General features: G+C 38.3%; 1 protein-coding gene across 18 annotated transcripts in view; it reads right to left on the bottom strand.

Annotated features, from left to right (window-relative positions):
• The window catches only part of VPS13B (vacuolar protein sorting 13 homolog B), a 914031-nt gene that overhangs the window by 562189 nt on the left and 326859 nt on the right, over nt 1-24983 (bottom strand). For all 18 annotated transcript variants that reach the window (XM_037892217.2, XM_037892214.2, XM_027818377.3 and 15 more), the window contains exons 18-19: nt 21040-21174; nt 19988-20161 (exon numbers count right to left, since the gene is read on the bottom strand). In XM_037892217.2, the coding sequence (XP_037748145.1) occupies nt 19988-20161; nt 21040-21174 (309 nt within the window). The remainder of the gene's footprint in view (nt 1-19987; nt 20162-21039; nt 21175-24983) is intronic.

Genomic DNA, 24983 nt, shown 5'->3' on the forward strand with positions numbered 1-24983 from the left:
GGTGTACGGTAGACAAAAACACAAGCAAAAAAAACCGTCCGGGATAACTTAGACATGGTATCAGTTAAACAACTATGTTTGCAGGGAGCGTGGTTATGGAAACCCTGACCGTAGGCAGATCTAACAAAGTGATCTACCAAAACAGAGTAATACACTGTATTCTATTGCCCTCAGACTGTAAATAAATATACCTACTTTTAAAAGATATGCATTTTATCAAATAGACTAGAATCAAGCCCTTGGCAAGCAGATAGATAATGCTCTTTGAAATCGCCTCTGCAACACTTATGCCTTGCTCACCTCTCTTCTTTTCACCTACAAACCCAAAGGATTGTGTTTGATTTTTTACACTGTGGTGAACATTCACGGTATTATAAATATAGAAAAATCTATAATTATTACATATGTATTTTTAAAAGTATGTCATTTTAGGTCAGCTGAATTTATGCATTAAAAATGTGCAAAAAATAGACAATCATTTTGTAACTTGTACCCTAAGCGGTCAACTGCCTCTTGAAACTATAAAGTCCAAAGGTTTCATTAATCCAGGACCATTCAAGTAATAGTGAAGTTGGTCAGTAATTAAACTGATCACATCTCCCTAAAGACCAAAAATGTAGACAACAGCTAGTAGTTGAACTAACTTCAACATTTTCCAGCTGCTCTAGAGTAAAGCCTTTCGACATTTGAATGCATGCATGCATCTTATTTTCCCAGGATTTCAAAGTCCACATGCAGGCTGCTGCTCAGCTATTATAAATGAGTAATTCAAGTAGGGCATGACTGCTTCTTGTATTAACTTGATAAAGATGTTTCACTCCAAGTGCATCAACAGTTGTGTTAAGTCATCCCTTTCACAGGCTGATTAGGATTACTTATGCCATGTTTTGTTACCATCGAAAAATAAAGAAGCATTATTAACTTTGACATTTATTTTCATAAGAATTTAACTCCTGGCTAATAAATTAAAAATAATTTCATTCACTGATTGCTGTCTTAATTCAAGTAGTATCGCATTACTTAAAAATCAAGCATTATAATGTATTAACCATCCACTTAAACTATACATTTGTTTTCAGAACGTTCAACAGTATTAAAGTTTGTGTATCATATTGGCACACGAATCAAAAGTTCTATTTTTTCGCTGCCAACAGATGAGTCTTCAGAAGACTGATTTAAATACAGACATTTTAATATAATTGATAGAATATAATTACACCTGGGGGGAGTTCTGCACCACTGCACATGTGCAGAATTTATGTACCTCACACATTTCTTTGCTTCCCCACAGAAAAATGACTTTCTCACAGGGAAGCAAAGGGAAACCACAAGAGCAGTCATGCGACCATCCCTAGCAGTATGTTTCAGGTGCCCAGGGCAGCTGTCAGAGAGGTAAATCACTGTGGGGCAATAGGCAGGACTGGGGAAGACCGGGCTGGTGACTCCTACCCTGCGCTGGGCTCAGCTGCTAGTCCTGGCTAGGCTGGGGAGAACTAGACTTCCTCTTCCCCTGCATGGCATCCGGGGCTCGGTCAAATCCACCCTCAGATTTCTCCCCCCGGCTGTAGGAAGCTCTGCAAACTCTTCCCTCATGCCCAGACCCTCCTGCCGAGCCTCACCCCACTCCCCGCACTCAGAACCCCACCTGATGAGCCCCAATCCCCCGGCACCTGGACCACCCCAACGAGCCAACCGCATCCAGATCCCCACTCCACCAAGCCCCAACCAGTTGTACCTGAATACCCCCATCGTTGAGCACAACTCCTCCAGCATCTAGGACCCCCCCCCCACTGAACCTCCTACACCCCCCTCTGAGCTCTATCCTCCCACACCCAGACCCCCTCCAACCACTGAGCCCCAACCACCTTCATCTGGACCCCCCTGCAGAGTCCCATTACCATTGCACCCAGAACCCCGCAACAAGCCCATGTGCATCCAGATCCTCCCCGAACCCAAATCCCCCCACTGAGCCGCCCGCATCCAGATTGCCCCACACAGAACCTTCTGAACTCACACCTGGATCCCCCCCACGTTAAGCTCCTTCACACTTCGATCCTTTCTTGCTGAGCCTGCCTGCCCACACAGATGGTCAGGGCTCTGAGGTGTTTCTGGGGCAGACCGGGTCCTTCTTGCACTGTGTCAAGGTTGGGTGCCGCCTCACCACTGAGTCCGTGTCCTGGGCGGGGGGGAGGGGACGCTGCACTTTGATCCCCACCTCTATGTAGCCAGTGGCCTGTGCTCCCCAATGCCATGCTGCAGCCTCCACATTTATTTGACAAATGTGCAGAATTTTGCAGAATTTTAAAATATTGTGTGCAGAATTTTAAATATTTTGGCACAGAATGCCCTCAGCAGTAATATAATGCATCTTAAGAATGTAACTTAGCGATTCTATAATCAAACACTTATAAAATAGCTATTAACTATTTTTCAATACATTTTGAACATGAAAATATATTTTAGTAAATGTGTATGAGTTAACCATATCAGTACATATATTTAAAGCATAATTTAACAATATAAAATGTTTTGCAAATAATATAATGGTTATTTTTTCTAACTTTGTATTTATTAATTTTCAGTTCACTGGCCACAGAGTTGGTGCACACACGGTGGAATTCCCTCTTTCTTTCCCCACCCTATGGGGGATACCCTATGGGTTAAGGGAGAGAGAAGAGAATTCACATGCCCCTCTCAACAGGTAAGAGTGACTGCTTATTGGTTCAATGGCAACAGAATCAAACATTAATATAATTACATTAAAAATTTTTTTGGTATATATAATTCATATGCACCTCAATGGGGTAGGATGCCAGGATATAGAAAAATGAATAATTTTAATAAAACATTTTGTGGCTATACTATATCTTTAGAGATACTAATATATTTAGCGAGATAGTAGATCCTCTCAGGCCTTAAGTTGTGGTACTTTGAGGACATATTCCAGTAGTGTTTTCCAGACAAATAGGCATCACCTGATTCAGAATATCATTCTGAGAGTAATAAACTGATCTTCAAAACTTTCAATTGTATAATTTGTTATCTTTTAGTGTCCATAGTAATTTTAGAAACATATTGAGTTTCCTCCCCTTGGGTTCTTCAAGGTGGCATGGATATTTGCTGTGTTTGCAGTGCTGTTGTATTAGCATCCATGCTGTTCCTGAGTCTACAGATTTGTAATTGTCATTACTATGTTGTCCATTTCACCAGTGATAGCTATTACTGTGGCACGTACCCTGCCACCTTTCCATCAATTTCATATTGTATAGCCTTAAGTTATTTGCTATTCTCATTATACATGCATAAAATTCTTTTTCCAGGTGTCCTCGTGAAAATGACAACCTAAAGGGTTTTAGATCTGCCTGCATGACCTTGAAAATATAATTCTGAATCTGTTTTGATTCTCTCTTAGTCATTTTCAGTAAGTTAGCAGCCTAATACCTGTTTGAGTACAAACATAGGTTCTGAACCTGCAGCTGTTTCTACTCAGGCTGATGCCAGTGCCTGCATAGAGTCAGTTGCAGGATTGGGGTTATAGATATAGTAATCTGTAACTCAGCTATTGTTTCAGTAAAACACATTGTCCTCCCTGCTGTGTTGTTTCTACCCTCCTCCTCAAAATAATTTAACTGCAAATCAAATTCAAGTTAAGTAACAATTTTTAAAATGTAGTCATTTCATTAAATTATATAATCATAACAGTGTATTTTCCAAATACATTTAGCTTGCCGGGAAGTAATAAGAATGTTGGAAGTGTTTCAAAAGTGAATTTCAAATAAGACTTGGTGATAAAGTTCCTCCTCTGGCTTGGTGGGTCCTGCGCTTATTGGCAGGTTTGCTTGCCTCAGAGGTTCATGGCAGCCCTCAGTTTGGCCACTTTCGTGGCTCAAATCTGCTGTTCACTCAGTTAGCCTCATCACTGGTCAGCATGGGGAAAAGGAAGAACAACAATCCCTGCAGTCTCTGCTGATCCACCTAGTGGACTGGGGAACAGGCCAGAGACCTTCCCCTCTGGTGGAACCCACAGTTCAGGTCAACTCCTGCGGTATCAAATAGGGAGTTGGGGGGATGGAGGGAGTGCAGCTGTCTACAGTGGCTCCTGTAACAGCTGTGCGACAGCTACAACTCCCTGGGCTACTTCCCCATGGCCTCCTCCCAACACCTTCTTTATTCTCACCATAGGACCTTCCTCCTGATGTCTGATAATGCTTGTACTTCTCATTCTTCCAGTGGTACGCCTTCTCACTCTCAGCTTCTTGCTCCCAGTTCCTCACAGGCACACCGCAAACTGAAGTGAGCTCCTTTTTAAACCCAGGTGCCCTGATTAGCCTGCCTATCTTAATTGATTCTAGCAGCTTCTTGATTGGCTGCAGGTGTTCTAATCAGCCTGTCTGCCTTAATTGTTTCCAGAAAGTTCCTGATTGTTCTGGAACCTTCCCTGTTACCTTACCCAGGGAAAAGGGATCTACTTAACCTGGGGCTAATATATCTACCATCTATCACTCTCCTGTAGCCATCTGGCCTGAACCTGTCACAACTTAAAATTACTACATTGCATGTAACTTAAATATTCTACTGTGTTTATGGTGCCTGTGTTTGAAGTTACATTGTTTAAAAACTGTTTTATGGAGATATTTACAACTAAGAGCACATAATATGCATGTAGTATATTCACTATTATTCTACATAATAAATCTATCTTAGATACTTCTAAAGCACCCACAACACCTAGCTATTTGATGCATCATTGTTATATATAGGCAGGCATGTTGGTATTTAGTGCAAACTAGTTGTACTTAGATGCTTTGGAGAAAAAGGCAGATGTTACTTATTCAGTATATAAAAGATTAATGGCCAACATTTTCAAAAATGAATAGTGATTTTGGAAGTCTCAATTTTTGGATGCCCAATTTAAGGGAGCCTGATTTTCAGAGGGTGGGTACTCAGCACTTTATGAAAACAGGCTTCTTTATAGTTTCTGAAGTGAAAACTGAGGTTTCCACAATCACTAATCACTTCTGAAAATCTTGGTCAACTTTTCTAGATATAGAAAAATATTGTTTTAGCTCAGTTTGTCGCTGGCACTGTCTTTTTGAGTTACAATTAGCTTACTGATTAAATCCCAAGAAGTTTTGGGACTGTCTAATCCTAGCTCTGATCTGTTCCATATCTCACATGGCACTACATTTCTTTAGTCACATGGTAATTTTATAATTTTATCTTGTGACGACAGTTGTAATCTGGTATGGCAATTCCTATGAGCCACAAATCAGTGAGGCACTTTTTCATTGATATTGTTAATGTTCTGAAAACGTTCATTGCTTTGTAGATTTGAGATTATGTCCCAGAACAAGTAGTCTGGGTTTTAATAAAAAAACATGTATAACAACGATTTTCAGTAAGCATGTGTGCAATCAAAACTTTTGAATCTGTGGCCATTTCCCAAAAACATTTGTAGAACAATCTACGTTCCCTCTTCATCTACAACAGAGGCTGGGCTGTGGTGAATAATGGAGTACAGAGAAGTAGCGTGATGAAAATATTTATAGTTGAAAACAAACCATCTAATTAAAAAGAATACTTCAATTGTATGAAACAGTGGTTTTCAAGTTGGAGTCTGCAGACTATGTCTAAGGGGTCCACGAAAGGTTGTTGTTACCAAAGAACAGTGGTTTTCAACCTTTGGTCCGTGTACCAGTCAGGGTCCACAGACTAAGTCTAAGATTTCCAAGGTGGTCCACACCTCCATATGAAATTTTTTAGGGGTCCACAAATGAAAAAAGGTTGAAAACCATTGGTATAAAATTATAATAGTATGAGTGTTCAGTAGTAATCAGAGTTTCAGAACAATAATTAAAACAAAGTACAATCAACTATTTGTGCACACTTATAACTTTATATGAAATACTTAATAAAGGTTACACTGCATTAAAATACAGTACCCTTAAAGAATAAACAGTTACAATATACTGACATTTAATTTATTATTACACTTTTTGAAGAAAATAGTGTCATTTGAAAAGTGAATAATTAACCTAAAACATAAAAATAAGCAACATGTGAAATACATTTATGTTTTATGTGTATTGCATTTATTTTCAATGCAATATTTTTCTCATTCAACATTATACGCATCAGCTCTGTCACACAAAAAAAGGATAGTTATGGCAATGTAACTAAATTATTAAAGTTGGAAGAAATTTAAACATTACATGAAAGTGAACAGCCATGGTCCTTTCTACCCATCTCTGGTGAGCATCCAGATGCAAGTTAAAGATCCCAAGGCAATTTTTCAAAATGAGTAGGAGCTATCCCGATATCTTGGCCAACATATACTCTCTTAATTAAAAACAGATTTTAATGTCCAAAGCTGTGTGTCAGCAATTCTGGAGAGTATAACAGCTGTCAGGTTTCCAAAACCTTTCTGCACAATCAGCATCTAGTCACCTTGCTTAATAAAATGCTCTGAGGTGTCTTGAGTGAGAAAGCTGCTTCATACAAATATATTATAGAAAATTGTATTAGCCCATATTGTTACTGAAATAAAATCGTATGTTTGGCCTGCCATATATAATTTATTACATACAAAAAACCCTAAGAGATGTTATTTAGGTTGCTAAATAAAGCCCTCGCAATTAGGAGATGCCAGATTTAACGATGCCTGTGCAACTTGAATTCTGCCAGTCAATGAACTGAATGACACAGGTCCTATAGAAAACAGTAGTATGTGATCATATAATTAAGGACTGTATCATCATACATATACACAAGAGGGCAGAATTAAAGTTCCATATGTAACCTTGTGTCTAGCATCTCCAATTTTTCAAATGTTTAATTTTGAAACCTCCTAAACAACACAACATATTTTTGGTACAAAATATCGTAGGCTTTTCTCTTCTTAAAGGAAAATAAGTTCTATTATGTAACAACTAACAGTCCTCCCCAATTATGCATCATCAACAGGGTTTGAACCTTAAACCTTCAACACTGCAGCATAGACCTTTACCACCTCAGCTACAGAACTAACTACATTAGGTATCAACAGAAAGCTGTTATCCAGAGGAGAGGGGGATGGGTTAGGGACAGTGGTGCAAGTAAAATCCATGTCTTACCGGTACAGAGCGGGCCACCAGTTAAAGGGATCACATGACCTCCCCACATGACCCTCCATGTGACTCCTCATCACCCCGCCCCCAGCCTGGGGCCCCCACACTCTACCCATCCCTCCCCAAACCCATCCCATGTTACCTGGGGTGGGGGCAGGGCTCTGTCCTCCTCCTGAGTCCTGCTGCGCTGGAGACAGGGCTGGGGGCTGGTGGCACAGCCGCCGGAGAAGCTGCCGGCATTCTGCTTCTTTCCCTGCTGTCCCTCCCAGTGGGGAAAGGAGCAGAACCTCCAGCCCTCTCCTCCACTGGGGTTGCTACTGTGTCTTTCCAGTACTGTTGTACTGGCTATAAATAGCTTGCTGGTACAGCGTACTGGCCTACTTGCACTGCTGGTTAGGGAGGAACTCAGCATGACACTCTCTCCAAGCCCCCTACTACACATAGGCATATGGCAATTATCCAAAAAATAGCCATATTTTTGGAGTTTAATGTACCCATACTACACATACCCATATATACCATTTGAAAGTTTATTTTATGTGCAATTAGATGAAATATGATGTGGAGCTATCAAATGGTGCTGTAAGCCTGTAAGTGAGGTGAAACTGTGGCATCCAAAATGAGAAAGCGTCATTTTTTTTGCACAGTTCCAAAAATACTGTAACATGACTATAACTACAGTTTTTGCTGTTTCTTTTAATTTCAACACCTTATTGGTATTGGTCAAAGCTACTAAATAATGTATTAAAAGATTTTTATTGGTTTTGCATGGGCAAATAATTTTTCTTCAGAAATGAGGTAGCTCTTTAGCATGTGGCAAAAATGGCGAATATCAATATTTTGCAATATACTAACATGAAATGTTTTCACATCACGTTCTTAATTGTTAAAGTATCTCACAAATGATAATAGTTTTCTATATTTTCAACTGAAATTTGCTGATCAGAATAGTCTCACACTGAAGGTTGTGTACCAGTAGCAGTAGATTGCATGCCCACAGTTTGTACTGCACAGTAGGTGCAAATTTAAGTGAATTCTTAACATAATGCTTCTCCATTTGCAAGCTTTTGTACATACAATGTATCAACTAGTCTCTCTGGTAGAAGGTTGTAATTGCCTATGCACGGGGTACTAGCCTTTTAAATATTCTAGAAACTAGCTTTTTAACTCAGTGACACTTATGCACAGGTCAGTATTAGTGTTAGAGATGACAATATACAGCTTTGTATGGGCTTCAATCAAAGTGCTCACTGAGCAAAAATAGCCATTTTTATACTAACCTCTAGATCTAATTTATAAGTTAGCACAAGTTTGTATACTTGTACAAAATGAAAAATGGTGATGGTAATGTTAGCAATATACTTTGGAAATTTTACCTCTACAGGGAAGATGCAAAATATGAAAACATGCTGGATATAAGCGTCTTAAAGCTTACATAAAAAAGAAAAGGACTTTCCACAAACGTTGAAAAAATATGTTATTTGTCAAGAAAATTTTAAAAAATGCAAAAGTCACCAGTGCTGGACACAATTCTGTGATACTGGAAGTAGAAGCCAGATGAATTGTGTTGACAGTTACTGGATGAATTTTCTTGTTTAGATAATGTGCCACCAATACTCTATCATAGGGGTTGCTTTGAAAAATACACAACCAAGTCAAATTTGCAAGTCACAGTTGTATTGAACCCAGGAAATAAAACAGACTCTGAACCTGGTCAGAGAGCATCATGTTCACCTGCTTCTATACCCATCAGAGCAATCATGTCCTCCAGTGATTGGTCCTTTCACATTATTTGCTTGAGGAAAAACACACAAGGTAAGAAACCTTATAAAACAGAAACCTCTGAGAGACCAAGTAGCCTAAAGGAGGCAGCACTTCAAAGAGGAGATGGTGACATATTGCACAGAATATCTCTGGAGGACTTGATTGCGAAGGATGCAGTTTATCACTCAACGTGTCTTTCTTTCTACTTGAGCAAAACAAATCTTAAAGCAAAACCATCCAGTTACACAGCAACTATACAGTCACCTTATGACATTGCATTTTATTAGCTTACTGAAGAGACAGACAGTGATCTTATGCACAACAAGAAGGCTCTTCTCCCGTCCAAGCTGGAGAAGATATAAAGCCCTTCTTCCCTCAGATGTAGAAACTGAAAGCTATTCCAGTGGCAAAATTACAGGCAAAACAAGAAAACCACTATGGTTCTCCAATTTCATTCCATGCACAGCATGAACAAGACAAGTCTACCATTTTTCAGTACAGTGCAAACAACATGAAGCTGATGCTAATCCAAGTTGCCAGTAATCTGAAGCATGAATTTAAGTAATCCAAATGTTTTGTGACTGTTCTTCTGGCAAGTGAGCCCGATGAAAAGCTTTCAAATGAACAAGTGGTTTTGTTTAATGGTGCTTCAATCCTTTCATCTGAAATAGCCAAAATGAAAGCCTCAGAATATTATCCCCAAAGCCGGTGATAGCAGTTTGCAGAGGTCAGCTACTTTTGTGCCCCAACTGGAGCAGGAGTTTGTGCTTTGGTTGATAGATAGAGAGCCATATAATTCACCGAGAGTATCATCCTTGAGAAGACATTCAAACAAGGTGCCTCTCAATTGCAGAGTGCATAGCATTTAAGAGTTCCAAAATTATCTCACCACTGGACATTTGCCTTGTGGCACTGCTACACCATGAGTTTCGGGTTCACAAATTTAGTTGACATACTACAGCTACATGGATTCTGCATCAGTTATGATGAGCTGAGGTGGTTCATCACTAATGATGCAAACACTGACGTAGAAAGACTCCAGGGCGGTGTGGTCATGCCGAACAGAACTGTACCACTTCATGCTGGTGGAAATCTCATCTATTACCAGAGAAAACTCTCCAGTCTCTACTTTGTATTTCTGATCTCCATTCTCAATAAGCAAAAATCACTCCACTCTGAGATGAACGCTGTGGACCCTGAGCACATGGATCCAACCTTAAAAGTTATTATTTTGCCTTATTGCCAAACACTTCCTGAATAATACAAGCAAGGTAAGAGAAATGTCTATTTCCAACAAATGGCACAAAGAAAAGGCATTTCTCTTGCCACCGGGCTTTCCCCAACCAAAATTTCAATGTGCTGCTGCAAATAATAATAGTGTTAGTGCAGCTAAAAAAAAAAAAAAAGGCACAAGATGGTTTTTTTACAATGGAAAGTGATAGGTAACCTACAGGAGTCATTACTAGCTCCCCCTATAATAATTGCACTGATCCAGTATATTCATTTTTTTCTTTATTCTTGTTAAAAAGTAGCAGTTTTTCCATTTTATTTGACACAATTCAGGAGCTTATTTAGCAAAAATTATACAAGAGTTTCTAAGTCACACAAAACACTAAAAGCTGCATTCCAGGCTGTCCTATCCAGGGGAAAGACAGGCCACTGCAGAAACAGAGAGAAGAAAAAAAAAAAGCTATGCTTCAGGAAACTGCAGTGTTATTTGGTGGGAAAGGAGAGATCATTGAAATGAACTGCCTACCTGCTGTACAATACAACTCCCTATCCAGAATTAGATCATCTTCCTTACCAACTGTTGGGGTTATGCAGGTCTCTAGACATAATACTGATCTAGTTGTTACAACAGCACACCCCACCCTGATTTTATTCCCAGGAGATGGAGTCGCAATCATGGTGAGTAGAGTAACAGACTGTACTCAAGAAAGGGATTACTTCCCCCTTGGTACAAGTAGCAATTGCACACACAGCTTAATAAATAAATTAAACAGAGGATTCTTAAATCTTACAAACAGACATTATTTTAAACATAAATCTACCATTGTTGCTAATTAGCAAAGATATTTATTATTAAACTTTTTTTCTTTGGCATCCCCATCTGCTGTTCCTACCTGATCCAGCAATAAAATTTAAATAGTCAATTCATTACATCACAAGTACCATGAATACAGACCATTACATCACAAATAGAGACCAGCAACTTAATTATGGGAGCTGGCAGGTAGAGAAAGAGCGTAGTAACAAAGAAAATAACCTCTTTTCCACATACAATAGTACTAAAACAGAACCTTTATTCTCCAAGGTACAGCAAGGCACTGTGAGGGACTGGGACCTGGGCGGCTTTGCCTAGTGGTCACAGCAGGAGTCAGGATACAGAGCTGAGGGTCAGAACCAGAGACAGAAGCCAGCTGCCAGAGCGAGGAATTGGACCTGAAGGTCAGGACCAGTGTCAAGACGCCAAATGCTAGAGTCAAGGGTGAAGCTAGAGTCAGAGCCAGGAACTGGAGCTGAAGGTCAGAACCTGGTTACTCAGAGTCAAGGAAGGCAGGAGACAGTCTTCTACTCATCTCCCTTCCTAATCTGCACCAAGTTGTAAGCTCCAGGGAGGTCCAACTTTGTGAAGACCTTGGTGGAGCAAAATTATTCAAAAAGCTCATTGATGAGGGGGAAAGGGTACCAGTTCTGGATGGTGATCTTGTTTAGTGCTCTGTAGTCCACACAGGGCCACTGAGATCCATCCTCCTCCTTTACAATGAAAATCAGTGCCCCAGCTGGAGATGTGAATGGATTGATGGATGAAACCCTTTTGAAAGTTCTCTTGAAGGTAGCTCCAGAGTACCTCTAGCACAGGCTCAGTGAGACAACAGATGCGACTGAAAAGGATCTCTGCTCCTAGCTGAAGGTTAATGGGGCAGTCATAACTGTGAGGGGGCAGGAAGGTGTCCGTATTCTTCTTAACAAACATGTTGACAAATACTTGGTATTCAACAGGTATCGCTGAAGTTGTTGGAAGCAGCACAGAGGATGCTGAAATTCCCTGTGAACTAACAGCCTCAGACTCAGGTTCTCAGAGAAGGCAGACCAAGTTGCAGAGGGCTTCTGTATCACATCTGAGTTTTGGGAGACAAGATTACCGACAGTGCAGGGAGTTGAAACGTACTGTGCCTGTGGGCCAACGGATATGAGGGTGTTGGGCAGTGAGCCAGAGCATGCCAAGGATAACTGGAGAGTGCAGGGCCTTGGATGAGTCTGAATTGGAAGGTTTCTCGATGACCCTGGAGGGTGGTGACCCAAAGGAACAGTCTGTTGGGTAACCAGACATGTTGAGAGAAGCGACTCGTCATCAGACTCCACCAAGTCCAAAGAGCTTTTACAGTGGATGGGCTTGTGCAATGTCCAAGTCCATGAAATTATTGGAGGTATTTGAATACACCAGTGCTTCCAGTGGACTTCAGTCATGGTGGAGTGTTGGAAGTTGGAAGGGGAATCAGAGATGTGTCAGGTTCTGGTTAGCCATTGCCACAGTACCAGCAGACATATATTGATGTTGTGTACTGGAGGGACGGGAAAAATACCAGCCCAACTCATACCCCTCTGTTGGGACTGGGACTTGGCGTATCCCAGCTCAGACGCAAGTCCGACCTTTGCAGGACAGCCTGATTTGATGTATCCAGACTCCGCACAGTATAGGCATAAGCCCACCATTTGGTTTCCATTTTTCTCAGCATCTGAAATGCAGGGCTGGGCTTGGTCAATTTGCATGGGCTCAACCTGGAGGGACAAAGCTGGTGACTGGAGAGCTGAGGCCAGAGAAACCAGTAGGGCACAGGAGGCTAAGCTTTGCTCTTCACAGTGCTCTGTCAGACAGCTATCGATCCTTATTCATAGGTTCAATTAAATTGTCCAAGACAGGTGGGGACTCCACCCATGCCAGCTCATCCTTGATTTTTTTTGCTGAGGCTAGGCTGGAAGCGGTAATGCTGTCAGCCTCATTCCACTTGGTATCTGTTACCAGGCTCTGAAATTCCATGGCCATTTGGCAATCAATTGGCACCTCCATCACAATGCTTCGAGTTCAGTCTGTGCTGCGCATGTGTGGTTTGGATCATCAAAAATTGGCACCATGGCTTGCATATGGTTTTCAAACTAACCCAGAACAGGTTAGGTTTCTCCAGGACTGGGAAAGTCCAGACCAAAGCCTCCTCTGTTACCAAGTTGATAAGTCCTACCCAGGCTTGATTGGTGGGAAATGCTCACAGTGCCAACAGAAGCTGACGCTGACTCAGGAATCCGTGGAATTTGCTGTAATCACCACTGTATTCACCTGGCAGTGGAATCTTTGGTTTGCTGGAGCTGCAGCTTGCACCTGAAGGGCCACATTCTTCACCTGCGGAGTATGCAGATTGTGTACACAACCCACTATCTCCAACAGGGTGGCGTTTGTCCTGGTGGGATCCAAGTCGGCGGGGAAGGAGGCCCTTTTTCCCCTCGATGGTTCCTTTTAGGCTGCTCAAACTGTTATGGAGCAGGATGTGGGCAATCTTGCCTAATGGTGGGAACAGAAGCCAGGTGCTGAGAAAAAGGAGCTGAGGGTCAGAACCAGTGTCAGAAGGCAGATGCCACAGCCGAAGGTCAAGCCATAGTCAGAGCCAGGAATTGGAGCCGAAGGTCAGATCCAGGTTACCTGGGGTCAGGGAAGGTTGGAGCAGGGCCGGAATTAAGTGCTGCTGCTGGGAAATATTTTGAGCAGATAGCACCCTGCCGCTGGCCTTAAGAGCAAGTCTGTGGATCCTGTCAGCCAATCAGGCTGTTATGCCAATCAGGAGGTTCAATTCAGGCCCACCTGTGCTCAATAGACTGCCTGTGGTTAAGCTAGCAGAGAAGCAGGTTAGCTGCAGGCCCTGACTAAAGAACATAAGCACCTGGTGAATCAGGGTCACATACAATTACTAAAAAGTTATTAAAAACTGTTCTGTGTTTAAAGATTTTGTTATCAAGTTTACTCACATTATGCAAGTCACTTTTTTATGAGGAAGGAACAATTAACACACAAAAAGTCTCCACTTTCAAAAACTATACACATGAGATATAGTACAATTACTCATCATGGATAATGTGTTTGTAGACAGCACTTTTCATTTACTAACAAATCTCAAATTCTTAAAATATACAGAATTGACAGCACACTCATTACCAGTAAAACATTCATTTTGGCAAGGTTTGTAACTTGGGAACTTTTCTAATTTTAGCCTCACACTCCAAGTATTTTAACTGTTGCTGTCACCCCAATTTGAAAACTACAGGCAATAGTTAATGGAACTCATCTTAGAATATATAACTGCCTGAAACCTAATTTACCTTATCCTAACAAAAATACAATATAAACATTGTGCTCTCAGGAACATATATTACCTGGTACCATGATTTTTTTTAAAGGCAAAATAATGAGAATAAATTATATTTTAAAAGTAATTAAGAGGATAAAAATGCTCTGTGCTGCAACTGCAAAGTTCGCAAAAGACTGAGTCCTGGCAACTATCATAATCCTTTTGAAATTGTTGATATTAAGATTAAAGATCACTTTGTTCCTGTATTCCCACAACTAGTTGGTATGGTAAAGAGATCATATCCATAGTTTTATATGTAACATCTTTAACATTTGCACTCCTTTCTGTGCATGTGATTAAATGTAACATTTTGAAATCCCAAAGTTCTGAGAAAAACATAAATCCTTGTCCACAGCTGCTGTTTGACTCTGGAAACATATGCATTTTCTTTTCAAGCATCTACCATCAAAAAATCCCAAAGGACCTGAACTGGAGAACACCTGCATCTCTTCATTTAGTTCCAATAACAGAGTCTAAACTTCAAAATTACAAAAATAGACGCTATGTTCAGCTGTAGTTACATTTTGCCCCTAATTCCTGTGAACAAAAATGCTAAGAGCATGAAATCATTCGGGCAAGCTCTGTCATCGAGAGGATAAGGTTTTTTGCACCAAAAGCCCAGTGGGAACATGACAGAAAACTGGCAACAATTATAGATAAAGTACATAGCAAAAGTCCTCAGGGATAGGAGAGGAAATGTAATAAGATAGATGGGTATAATTTTTACGCATTTGTGCCCAAACCACAAATGTGAATTGTCTTTATTCACTACAATATATAAGCAGTCTTACTTACTTGTCATGTCAAAAATATTTTAAAAGGTACTTCAAGCAGTTCATTGAGATTTTACTTTTTTTTAAAGACATACATCTAAATTTAAATTGAAAAATTTATAAAACATTGTTCTAACTTTAAAAAACTAACTTCAGCTAGAATTTACAATATTCCAGACCAGAGTGGTGAAATGGAAAAATAATTGCCATTGATAACTTCATTTTAACCCTTGGGCTTAAAAAAAAAGCAAAATTGGATTTTAAGCCCACCCTTTCCTTTCCAATTGACCCTACTGAACAAAATTAACCTTTGCATAGTAGGAAAAATATCAAATAACATTGTTATTAGTGTTATAATTTATGACACTTTTGAAAATTTCAGTGCACTCTTTTTCATAGGATTTTTTTGGAAGCTGAGAAATATCCACACACTCAAATTACTCTGAAATTGAGTATTTATATTTTCAGAGATTTGTGAAATTATGCAAATATTTCAAATATTTTTAAATAGCAGTATCTGAAAATGCTTGAAAGGAAAGTCACTTTAGGGAAAGAAAGGAAAGTCACTTTAAGTTAATGAGGCACCACCAATTCCTAATTAACATTTAAAATAGTTTGAAAATGTTTATTCTCCACTGTTAGTAATTCCCTCATAAAACTAGAAAAATCTTTTATCATCAATTTGGTCCTTGTCTACTGGATGCACTAATTTATATCAAATGAACCCAAAAGTAACACGATTGCTTTTGTTTACTTCCTTGCTTTACTAAGGTAGTATTCAATATTTAAGTCCAGTTCAAAGAAGATCATTTACTAATTATATTTATTTTATTGCCTTCTGATTTAAGTAATAAAAAGCATCTGTACAAAGGCTCTGAGTGCCTTGCCAATTATTTAAGAGTACAAAATAAAACAGTTTACCCCATCTTTTCAATAGAAGCTCAAAATTCAACACAAAGGACTGGTCTACACTAATGCTATAAATTCATCTAAGTTACACTACTTCAGTCATAAGGAGACGCTCTATTGTCAATATAGCTTCCGCCTCTTGTGGAGGTGGAGTACAGACATTGACGGGAGAGTACCCTCCCATCGACTTATTGTGTCTTCACCAGACACACTAAATCGACACCGCTGCATCGATCACAGTAGTGCCAATACTCCCATTCATCTTCAAAGTCCCCCATCCATCTTCAAACGCCAGGTGAAACTAATGGGCACCACACCTTGCTTTGAAAGTCAATATACCCAGGCTATTTCAGATAGGGGTAGGAGGGCATTATCAAATCTTATGTCCCTTAAAGAAAATCCTGCCAGTCATCCCCTCTCTATTATATCACATTATTATATGCTGTGATCTAGACAAAGGTGAGGGAGCACTAATGCTACAAAGATATTCATGGGACCAAAGACTATTAAAAAAAAACCACTCACCAATCTATTGAAACAGATGAATGATTACAGAATTAAGAGCGTTAACATACAAAGTTACATTTAAGGGTCAGAACTGTTGTTAGTAAAATCACAATTAACTGTTATTTTTATATTAGAAAATACTTTGCTATCTGCACAAGGCAAACTGATACTGCTATATCACACTTTTTTATAAACACACAAATGTAAAAAAAAACCCACTATCAAAAGAATCAGCCCTTGTTAAGAAATTGTTAATACAAATGGGCTATTATGTATAATTTTTCCTTTTTCCTGTTAATGCTTTTGTAAAAGTCATTTTACCGAGATTCAGGTTTCTCTACCAGGTTACAATCACTGTAATTTAATATTAATTCTGTATTATCTTACTCCTCACACCATCACCTCATTAAGTTGAAAATAGATACAAAAATGTTAATGTAGGGTTTATTATTAATTAATTATCATTCACTTTTTGATAACATTTTTGGCATGTACTTCCAAATTAATATTACCTTTTTTTTTTAAACTGTGCAGAGTCTCCTCCTAGCAATTTATACCCCGTTTAAAGACAGTGTACCCACTCCACTAGTTGTGTATACCAGAAGTTGATTCCCAATCTAAATAGAGAATTACAGTATAACCCAGTCATCTCTCATTACAGAAAACAATCCATTCTGTACAATGACAAAACCTCCTGTCTACACCATAGGTGCAAAATTAAGTTAGTCATTCTTCCTTCACTCATACTTGCAACAGAAGGAACTATAAGAACTTCATCTGCAAGGTATTTTCAATTCTCTTCCAAGATCTGGAAAATTGTCCTTTATTCTAATTAATCTCCCGTGTCACTAGTTCCAATATAGGCCACTGAGAAATTTTTCTGTAATTAATCTATCTTTGGCCTTTCTGGTCATATTTCTTGCCTTGATTCCCAGAAGAGTAGCACAGCATCCTTTTTTTCTTTTTCTGGATCATATATTGTCTGGTCCATGTCCTTAACTATCAAATTACCAGTAGAGAACAATTGTTTCTATTTCTCCTCTCATAGGAACTTTTCCATTCTTCTTCTAAATTGGTTGCATCATAATCTTTCAATATCCCTTCATTTTCCATATCCATCCCAATGTAGTTTAAACCTATTATAGCTCTCAAACTATCCAATTTAGCTTTAATGGTTTCTGTTCATGGCTTCAGATGATGCTCACAACACCCTTTGTACACTCATAAATGGAAAACAAATACTTTGTGCATATGTAGCTGTCATGGCCTTCATTCAAAAAAAGGAAAGGAAAGGATAGAAAATTGTCCATTTTCAGCATTGCACATTCTTTAGCAGCCATTCAATTTTATAGATTCATGGATTCCAAGGCCAGTATGGACTATTGTGATCATCTATTCTGACCTCTCGTATAACGCAAGCCACAGAACTTCTCCAAAATATTTCCTAGAGCATATCTTTTAGAAAAACACGCAATCCTGATTTTAAAATTGCCAGTGATGGACTATCCATCACAACGCTTGGTAAAGAGTTCCAATTGTTAATTACCCTCATACTTAAAATGTTGTCTTATTGCCATCTGAATTAGTCTAGCTTCAACTTCGAGCCATTGGACTGCGTTATCCCTTTCTCTGCTAGATTGAATAGCCCATTATCAAACATTTGTTCCTCATGTAAGTACTTATAAACTGTGATCAAGTCACCCCTTAATCTTCTCTTTGTTAAACTAAACAGATTGAACTCCTTGAGTCTATTGCTGCAACGCATGTTTTCTAATCCTTCAGTGATTCTTGTGGCTCTTCTCTGAAACTCTCCCATTTGCTAAGAAAAACTAGCTACTTGATTTATGGCATTTTAAACTCACACATCTGTTAATTATTCACCTACATGATACTTACTGTAACTTCTTATTAGGACTTATTTTGTTGCTGCCTCACTTTAACTGGCCTCTCAGTGTCCATGTACATAAATCTGGCCCTATATTTGTTTTTTGCTTTTAATTCTCTCAAACATGCTCTTCCAAAAATCAATTAAATTTGTTTTTAAAATCTCAAATATTAAATGGAACTACTTTCAAGGTAATCTAAAATATATTTAAACACTCTAAATAATAATAATTATAATTTATATAGTGATGGTAGGTATATACAGTCCTTTAAAATGAGTCATATGATCTAGTCAAACATGAGATCCTTGAACTGAGACACTTATGAAGAAAAGACAGAAAAGGTACAAAACGATACAAATGTTATGAACAAGTGCCATGAACAGTTAGTGGTGTGCAGTGATTGAAGTTAGAAGACTGCTGAGGAATAGGTAGATGTTCAGAAGCTTTTCCAAGGAAGGAAAAGGGGATGTTTGAAAGTTAATGGCTCCAAGCACTTGTTCATTGCACTACTTGAACTACCTAACATAATCATCATAAAAATCCTGCTATAAATATTTGAAACCTGACTGGGCAGAGCTTTAATACACAGACAATTTAGTGAAGACAAAACAGAAAACAAACAAAAAAAAAACAGACTACGTACAGCACACATAGGACAAGATATTCAAAGGGATCCTAGTGTAGCCTCCATGTGTACTTTGTGCTCTAGAAGTTTATTTTTGTTTTGCAGTGCTTTGTGAGAAGTTAATTTTATGGTTTCCCTGGTACAATCAGTATATTTGTCAGCTTCCTATATTCTTTAAAACAGTGTCAAGGGTTAGAACATCATTTTAAAAATAGGAAAATGTGATGACTACATCAGCACATATTAGCAGGGGGATGTAAGACCAAATACCGTACCTGAAACGTCTTTTATATAATTGTTTTTAACTAACTGGATTTCAAATTTACAAAGTCCATTTAAACAGACCACCAGTGGCCAATGGTTTGTTTAAATACCACAGAATTCATGAGAATGACACATGAATGCTCATACCTACACAGGCATTACCAAAACCTCCAAACCAGCAACTTCCTTCAACTCCTATACAAGCTATTCAGAAACTCTAAACTTGCTTACCATTTAAATCCACAGCACTGTAGCAAGATAGATGAGGCTAAATGTTTGGTTTCCAAACTGTTTCCAAAGTTGTCACTCTTTACTATGTGGATTAACAAATTTTTAATGGCAATTATTTATGCTACAGATTTACATGAGCCATTTTGAATCCAGTGTCAACTGAGGAACTAACTTGTTGCTTTTGTATATGAAACCCTAGTTAGATAAGAAACTGGAATAAAATTAACATCTACAACGTGGATTTTGTCAAACTAAAAAAAAAAAGTAGGCAGAAGACAGTATATAATTTTTTCAAAAAGCAAACAAAGTCAATTAGGCATGCACTATCTAAGAGAATATATATTACAATGGTGTGTTTTGTTTTTAAGTTTCAGAGTGAACTAGAGTGAAGTTATAATATGTGCAGTATGTGGAACAGAAACTCTGGGCATTTGGCACATTTTATATCAAATCCCCCTTTCGAAAACTACATTGGATATGAAAATGTAATGTGATACCAGCTTAACAAGAGTTTTGCACTTACCAGAATTATGGCAGTAGTCCATATACTGTGGACTCTGGATTGTAAAGGCTACCATATCTGGAGCTAAGAGAGATTCTGGCTTTCTACTTTCATTGAGCCATTTGCTGCTGTGTAGGTCTCTGGTGTCAGAAGGGCCTTGAATTAAAGGAATCAGCTTCTCTTTTCCACCATCACCTAAATAAAGATTAAACTCTTTACACCTTTTCTTACAAGATAATTCAACACTAACTTTCACTAGCCTCAGCAGGATAGCTATTAAATACTTAAGTATAGAACAAAGTGACAAAATACAAAGAATGAATAGCATTCATAAACTTGTTAGTAGTAAACAACTTCCTTGTAAAGTTATTTTGCAAATGTTTTTATATGCAGAAGAATTTAAATTAAAATTTAATTTAAAATAATGTTCCCAGATAAACCAATCAAGTCTCATTAAATAATTTGTAAATTACTATCTCCTGACTAATAAAACAGTCACTTATCTCAACAATCACCTGGGAATTCCTAAATCACATTTAATTATAATTACTATGTTGAAAAAGCTCTAAACACTGACTACATATGGTATTTGTATGGGTTGAAAATTTTTACTGTATATACATCTCTTCACTAGAAGCAGTAAAGATTCATTACATCACAAAACCTCTGAAAAACTCCACAACTGAAAATTTTACTTGTGTCTTTTTTGAAAACGATGAGACAGATTTTAAAAAAATCATAATATACATTCATAATTAGTGAGGCAAAACACAAATGTACTGTATCATTTGAAAATCCAGGTTTTCATATCAATTTTCTTCAATATTGTTAGACTCTGGTTTTTTAGTTCAAAATCCAACAGGTTTTAATTTTATCTATTTGTCATCAAAATTGAATTTACTATAGTCATGGTGTATCATCTTGGCACAATTAAAAAAAAGAGAATACAAAAAAACCCTCTCTGATTCATAGGAACAATGAGTAAATTCTTGTTTCAGTAACTCTCCTTGTAAAAAGCAAGGCCAATTCTCCTATACAGGCAATAAAGTTTTACATGGTCCAGCTGCACATACCTGGGGCTTTGGCACAAATTTTTATTGATCCCACGGTCCCAGAGGCACATTTGACCAATGATGTGCTGCAGTACTTCAATTCAACATTCTGGACTGAGCCCTCAAGAGTTGGCATGGGATTCTTAGATTTCACACCTAATAAAAGAAAACTGCAAATGTACTAGCCTGTTGAATTTAAATATTTTTATATTCCTTCACTAAGGTATTTAAACTTAATTATACTTTAATTATCCACGTTAGATGTTCTTATAGCATTTTTGTTGCTATTCATAGCTGACTTTGTGAAGTGAGAGAATATTGTTATATACTTTTATACATATACATATAATAATGCACAAAATATTTATTTGTTCTTATTTTTATACACATATGGCAACTTACAACTTTTAGAATAAATATGTATATACACAAATCCATAGAATTTTGTTTAATTTTATAACTGAGCCATGACACTTCAACTGCTCTCTATCAACATTTTTGTTATAATCCTTTAATTTGAAGATCTCAAATGACTAAATTTTCAGATGACACTTAGAAAACAGGGTTTCATTCAGTAGCAACATCAAAACATTAAATACGTGCAGCTGAGTAGCACAGCAGGTTAGTGCACTTGCCATTTCACTACGGAAACCAGAGTTCAAACCTTGCCTTAGGTCACACGTTAAATACGTATGGTGGTCTCTTCTTAGCCCCCATTTGTGCACACAGAAAGCTAAGACACAGTTTGGAACAAATCAGTGCTATTGGCAATCTCTTCTGAAGAGACGCCTAGAACTGTAACAGCAGGGGATATTGCAGGTCAGGACTTAGGTACATTGGCAGAGTTCTATGGGGAAGCTGACACAACACCACCCACCCACACCGGCTCAAGTCAGCTCTATTATTCCATAGACTTTCACCATCAGAAAAACTACATTTACTTACAAATTATAAAAAAATTAGTTTGACACTTGTAAAGAGCATGAGGCGGGGGAGAAATTGAAGTTACGATTTTATAAATGAATATTTCCCTACACAGAACTGATACTGAATTCAAAAATTAGATTTGGCAAGCATTTTGTTCATTATGCAAGCATTAGCCTAATTATGGGGATCATTTCTGTGCATAGCTCACACAGTATTTCTGCCAGAATCCATATTTATACAAAGAAACTATTATGATCCATCAGGCAAAAATACTTCCAAAAAAAAAAAAAGGCACTTTTATATTTTCATGATAGATGGACACAGTAGGGCAACTGGATAAATATATATTTTAAGTCCCCTAAATACTTAACCAATTATATTTTCTTGAATTGGCTCTCAAAGACACTTGCATTAAAGATTACTCTTTTGATTATTTTAAGTAAACAGGAAAAAAAACATACCCAGCACTTAATTTACAAAATGACAATAGTCAGAAAATTCAAAATTAAATCTGAAACTCTGTGCTTAGTACATTTCATTGTCTAAATATTAGAGCACATTCAGTCAGACTTGTATAATCACTTGCTGCTCAGAGTCCTTGGCAACATACCTGTACCATGGAATAAACTAAAAATTAAATTACACAAGTAATCCCTCTACAGTCAATTAACACAATCACGTGAATGGTAACAGTGAATTCCAAATGAACCTATTAGGGCTTTCACACAATGACAACTCATGTAAGGGTTGCAGTATTGGGGAAAACTTTGGGAGTATTATTTAAATTAGGAGCTATGGGGAAAAGTGGAGGGTACCAAAGTACCTTATTTCAGAGTGGTAGCCGTGTCAGTCTATATCAGCAAAAAAAAACCGAGGAGTACTTGTGGCACCTTAGAGACTAACAAATTTATTTGGGAATAAGCTTTCGTGGGCTAGAACCCACTTCATCAGATGCATGGAGTGGAAAATACAGTAGCAGGTATAAATACACAGCACATGAAAAGATGGGAGTTGCCATATCCAGTGGAAGGTCAGTCTAACGAGACAATTCAATTAACAGTAGTATACCAAGGGAGGAAAAATCACTTTTGTAGTGGTAATGAGAGTGGCCCATTTCAAACAGTTGACAAGAAGGTGTGAGTAACAATAGGGGGGTATTAGTATGTGGGAAATTAGGTTTTGTAATGACCTAACCACTCCCAGTCTTTATTCAGGCCTAATTTGATGGTGTCCAGTTTGCAAATTAATTCCAGTGCAGTTTCACATTGGAGTCTGTTTTTGAAGTTTTTTTGTTGAAGAATTGCCACTTTTAGGTCTGTTATTGAGTGACCAGGGAGATTGAAGTGTTCTCCTACTGGTTTTTGAATGTTCTGATGTCAGATTTGTGTCCATTTATTCTTTCGCGTAGTCCTTTATGTAAAGCAATTAAATTTGCTAAGGACAGCTTATGTATAAATGAAGTTAAGAATCACAGAATCATAGACTTTAAGGTCAGAAGGGACCATTATGATATAATATAGGTACAGATATAGAGAGAGATATATAGAGAGAGCAAAAATTATAATAATCACAGAATAAACTGTAGTAGGTCAAATAATTAGTACTTCTAGTCAAGTAGACACCAATACATGATATGAATATAGAAATTGCTTTTGTGATAAATAGGGTAGCTCCATTTTATGGACATCCACAGCCAGTTAGCTACAAAACCCCTGTTAGTAGCTGTTCTCTACTTGCTTTACCTGTAAAGGGTTAAGAAAGCCCATAGGTAAAAGGAAGGGAGTGGGCACCCGACCAAAAGAGCCAATAGGAGGGCTAGAACTTTTTAAAATTGGGGAAAAACTTTCCCTTTCTCTGTCTGTCTGTTGTTCTCCAAAGAGAGGAGACAGAGAGCAGCAATGCTGTAAGAAGCTTTAAACCAGGTATGAAAAATCGTCAAATCATACCTTGAACCTACTTATCTGAAAACCCAGATATGTAAGTAGATCAGGGAATGTGTAGGAAGACATGATTAGGTTTATCTCTTTTATTTCTGTATGGCTTGTGGACTCCTCTGTGCTAACCCCAGGTGCTTTTGTTTTGCTTGTAACCTTTAAGCTGGACCTCAAGAAAACCATTCTTGATTCTTAATTATTATATTTGCTCTTTTTAAATTTAGCAATAGCCTAAGTTCCAGGTGTATTTTCTTTCTTTTTGTTTTTAATAAAATTTACCTTTTTTAAGAACAGGATTTTTGTGTGTGTGTGTTCTAAGAGGTTTGTGCATATGTGGTTTAATTAGCTGGTGGCAACAGCTGATTTCCTTTGTTTTCTTCCTCAGCTCTTCCCTGGTGGGGAGTGGGGAAAGGGCTTGAGGGTACCCCACAGGAAGGAATTCCCAAGTGCTCCTTCCTGGATTCTCAAAAGGGTGTGTGTGTTTTTTGCATTTGGGTAGTGGCAGCATCTACCCATCCAAGATCAGAGAGAAGCTGTAACCTTGGGAGTTTAATGCCAGTCTGGAGTGGCCAGTATTAATTTTTAGAATCCTTACGGGCCCCACCTTCTGCACTCAAAGTGCCAGAGTGGGAAATCAGCCTTGACAGCTATCTATCTATCTTGGGTACTTATGTGGCTCCCACTGTAGTATCTAAGTGCCTCACAATCTTGTAACATGCATCCCACAAGACCTTTGTGAGGTAGGGAAGTACTCATATTTCCATTTTAAAGATGGTGAATTGGGACATAGAGAGACTGAGTGACTTATCCAATATTATATAGGAAGCCTGGGGAAGAGCCAATAACTTAAACTAGGTCCCCCAAGTCCCAAACAATCACCCTAGCCACTGGACCATCCCTTCCTCTGCAATATTAGATCAAATTAGTGGTCCATCTGGTCCAGTACCAAACTCTTCAGAGAAAAGTTCAAGAAAACCTATAGCAGACGATGACACCACCTCTGTCACAATCTGGCCCCATCCTGCTCTCTGGACGGACCCCAGTCTGTTGTGACTGAATCCAACCACTAAGCCCCATGTGCTTCTAAATCGTTTTGGGTCTGGA

The sequence above is a fragment of the Chelonia mydas genome, chromosome 2 (assembly GCF_015237465.2).
Source record: "Chelonia mydas isolate rCheMyd1 chromosome 2, rCheMyd1.pri.v2, whole genome shotgun sequence".
Classification (NCBI taxonomy): Eukaryota; Metazoa; Chordata; order Testudines; family Cheloniidae; genus Chelonia; species Chelonia mydas.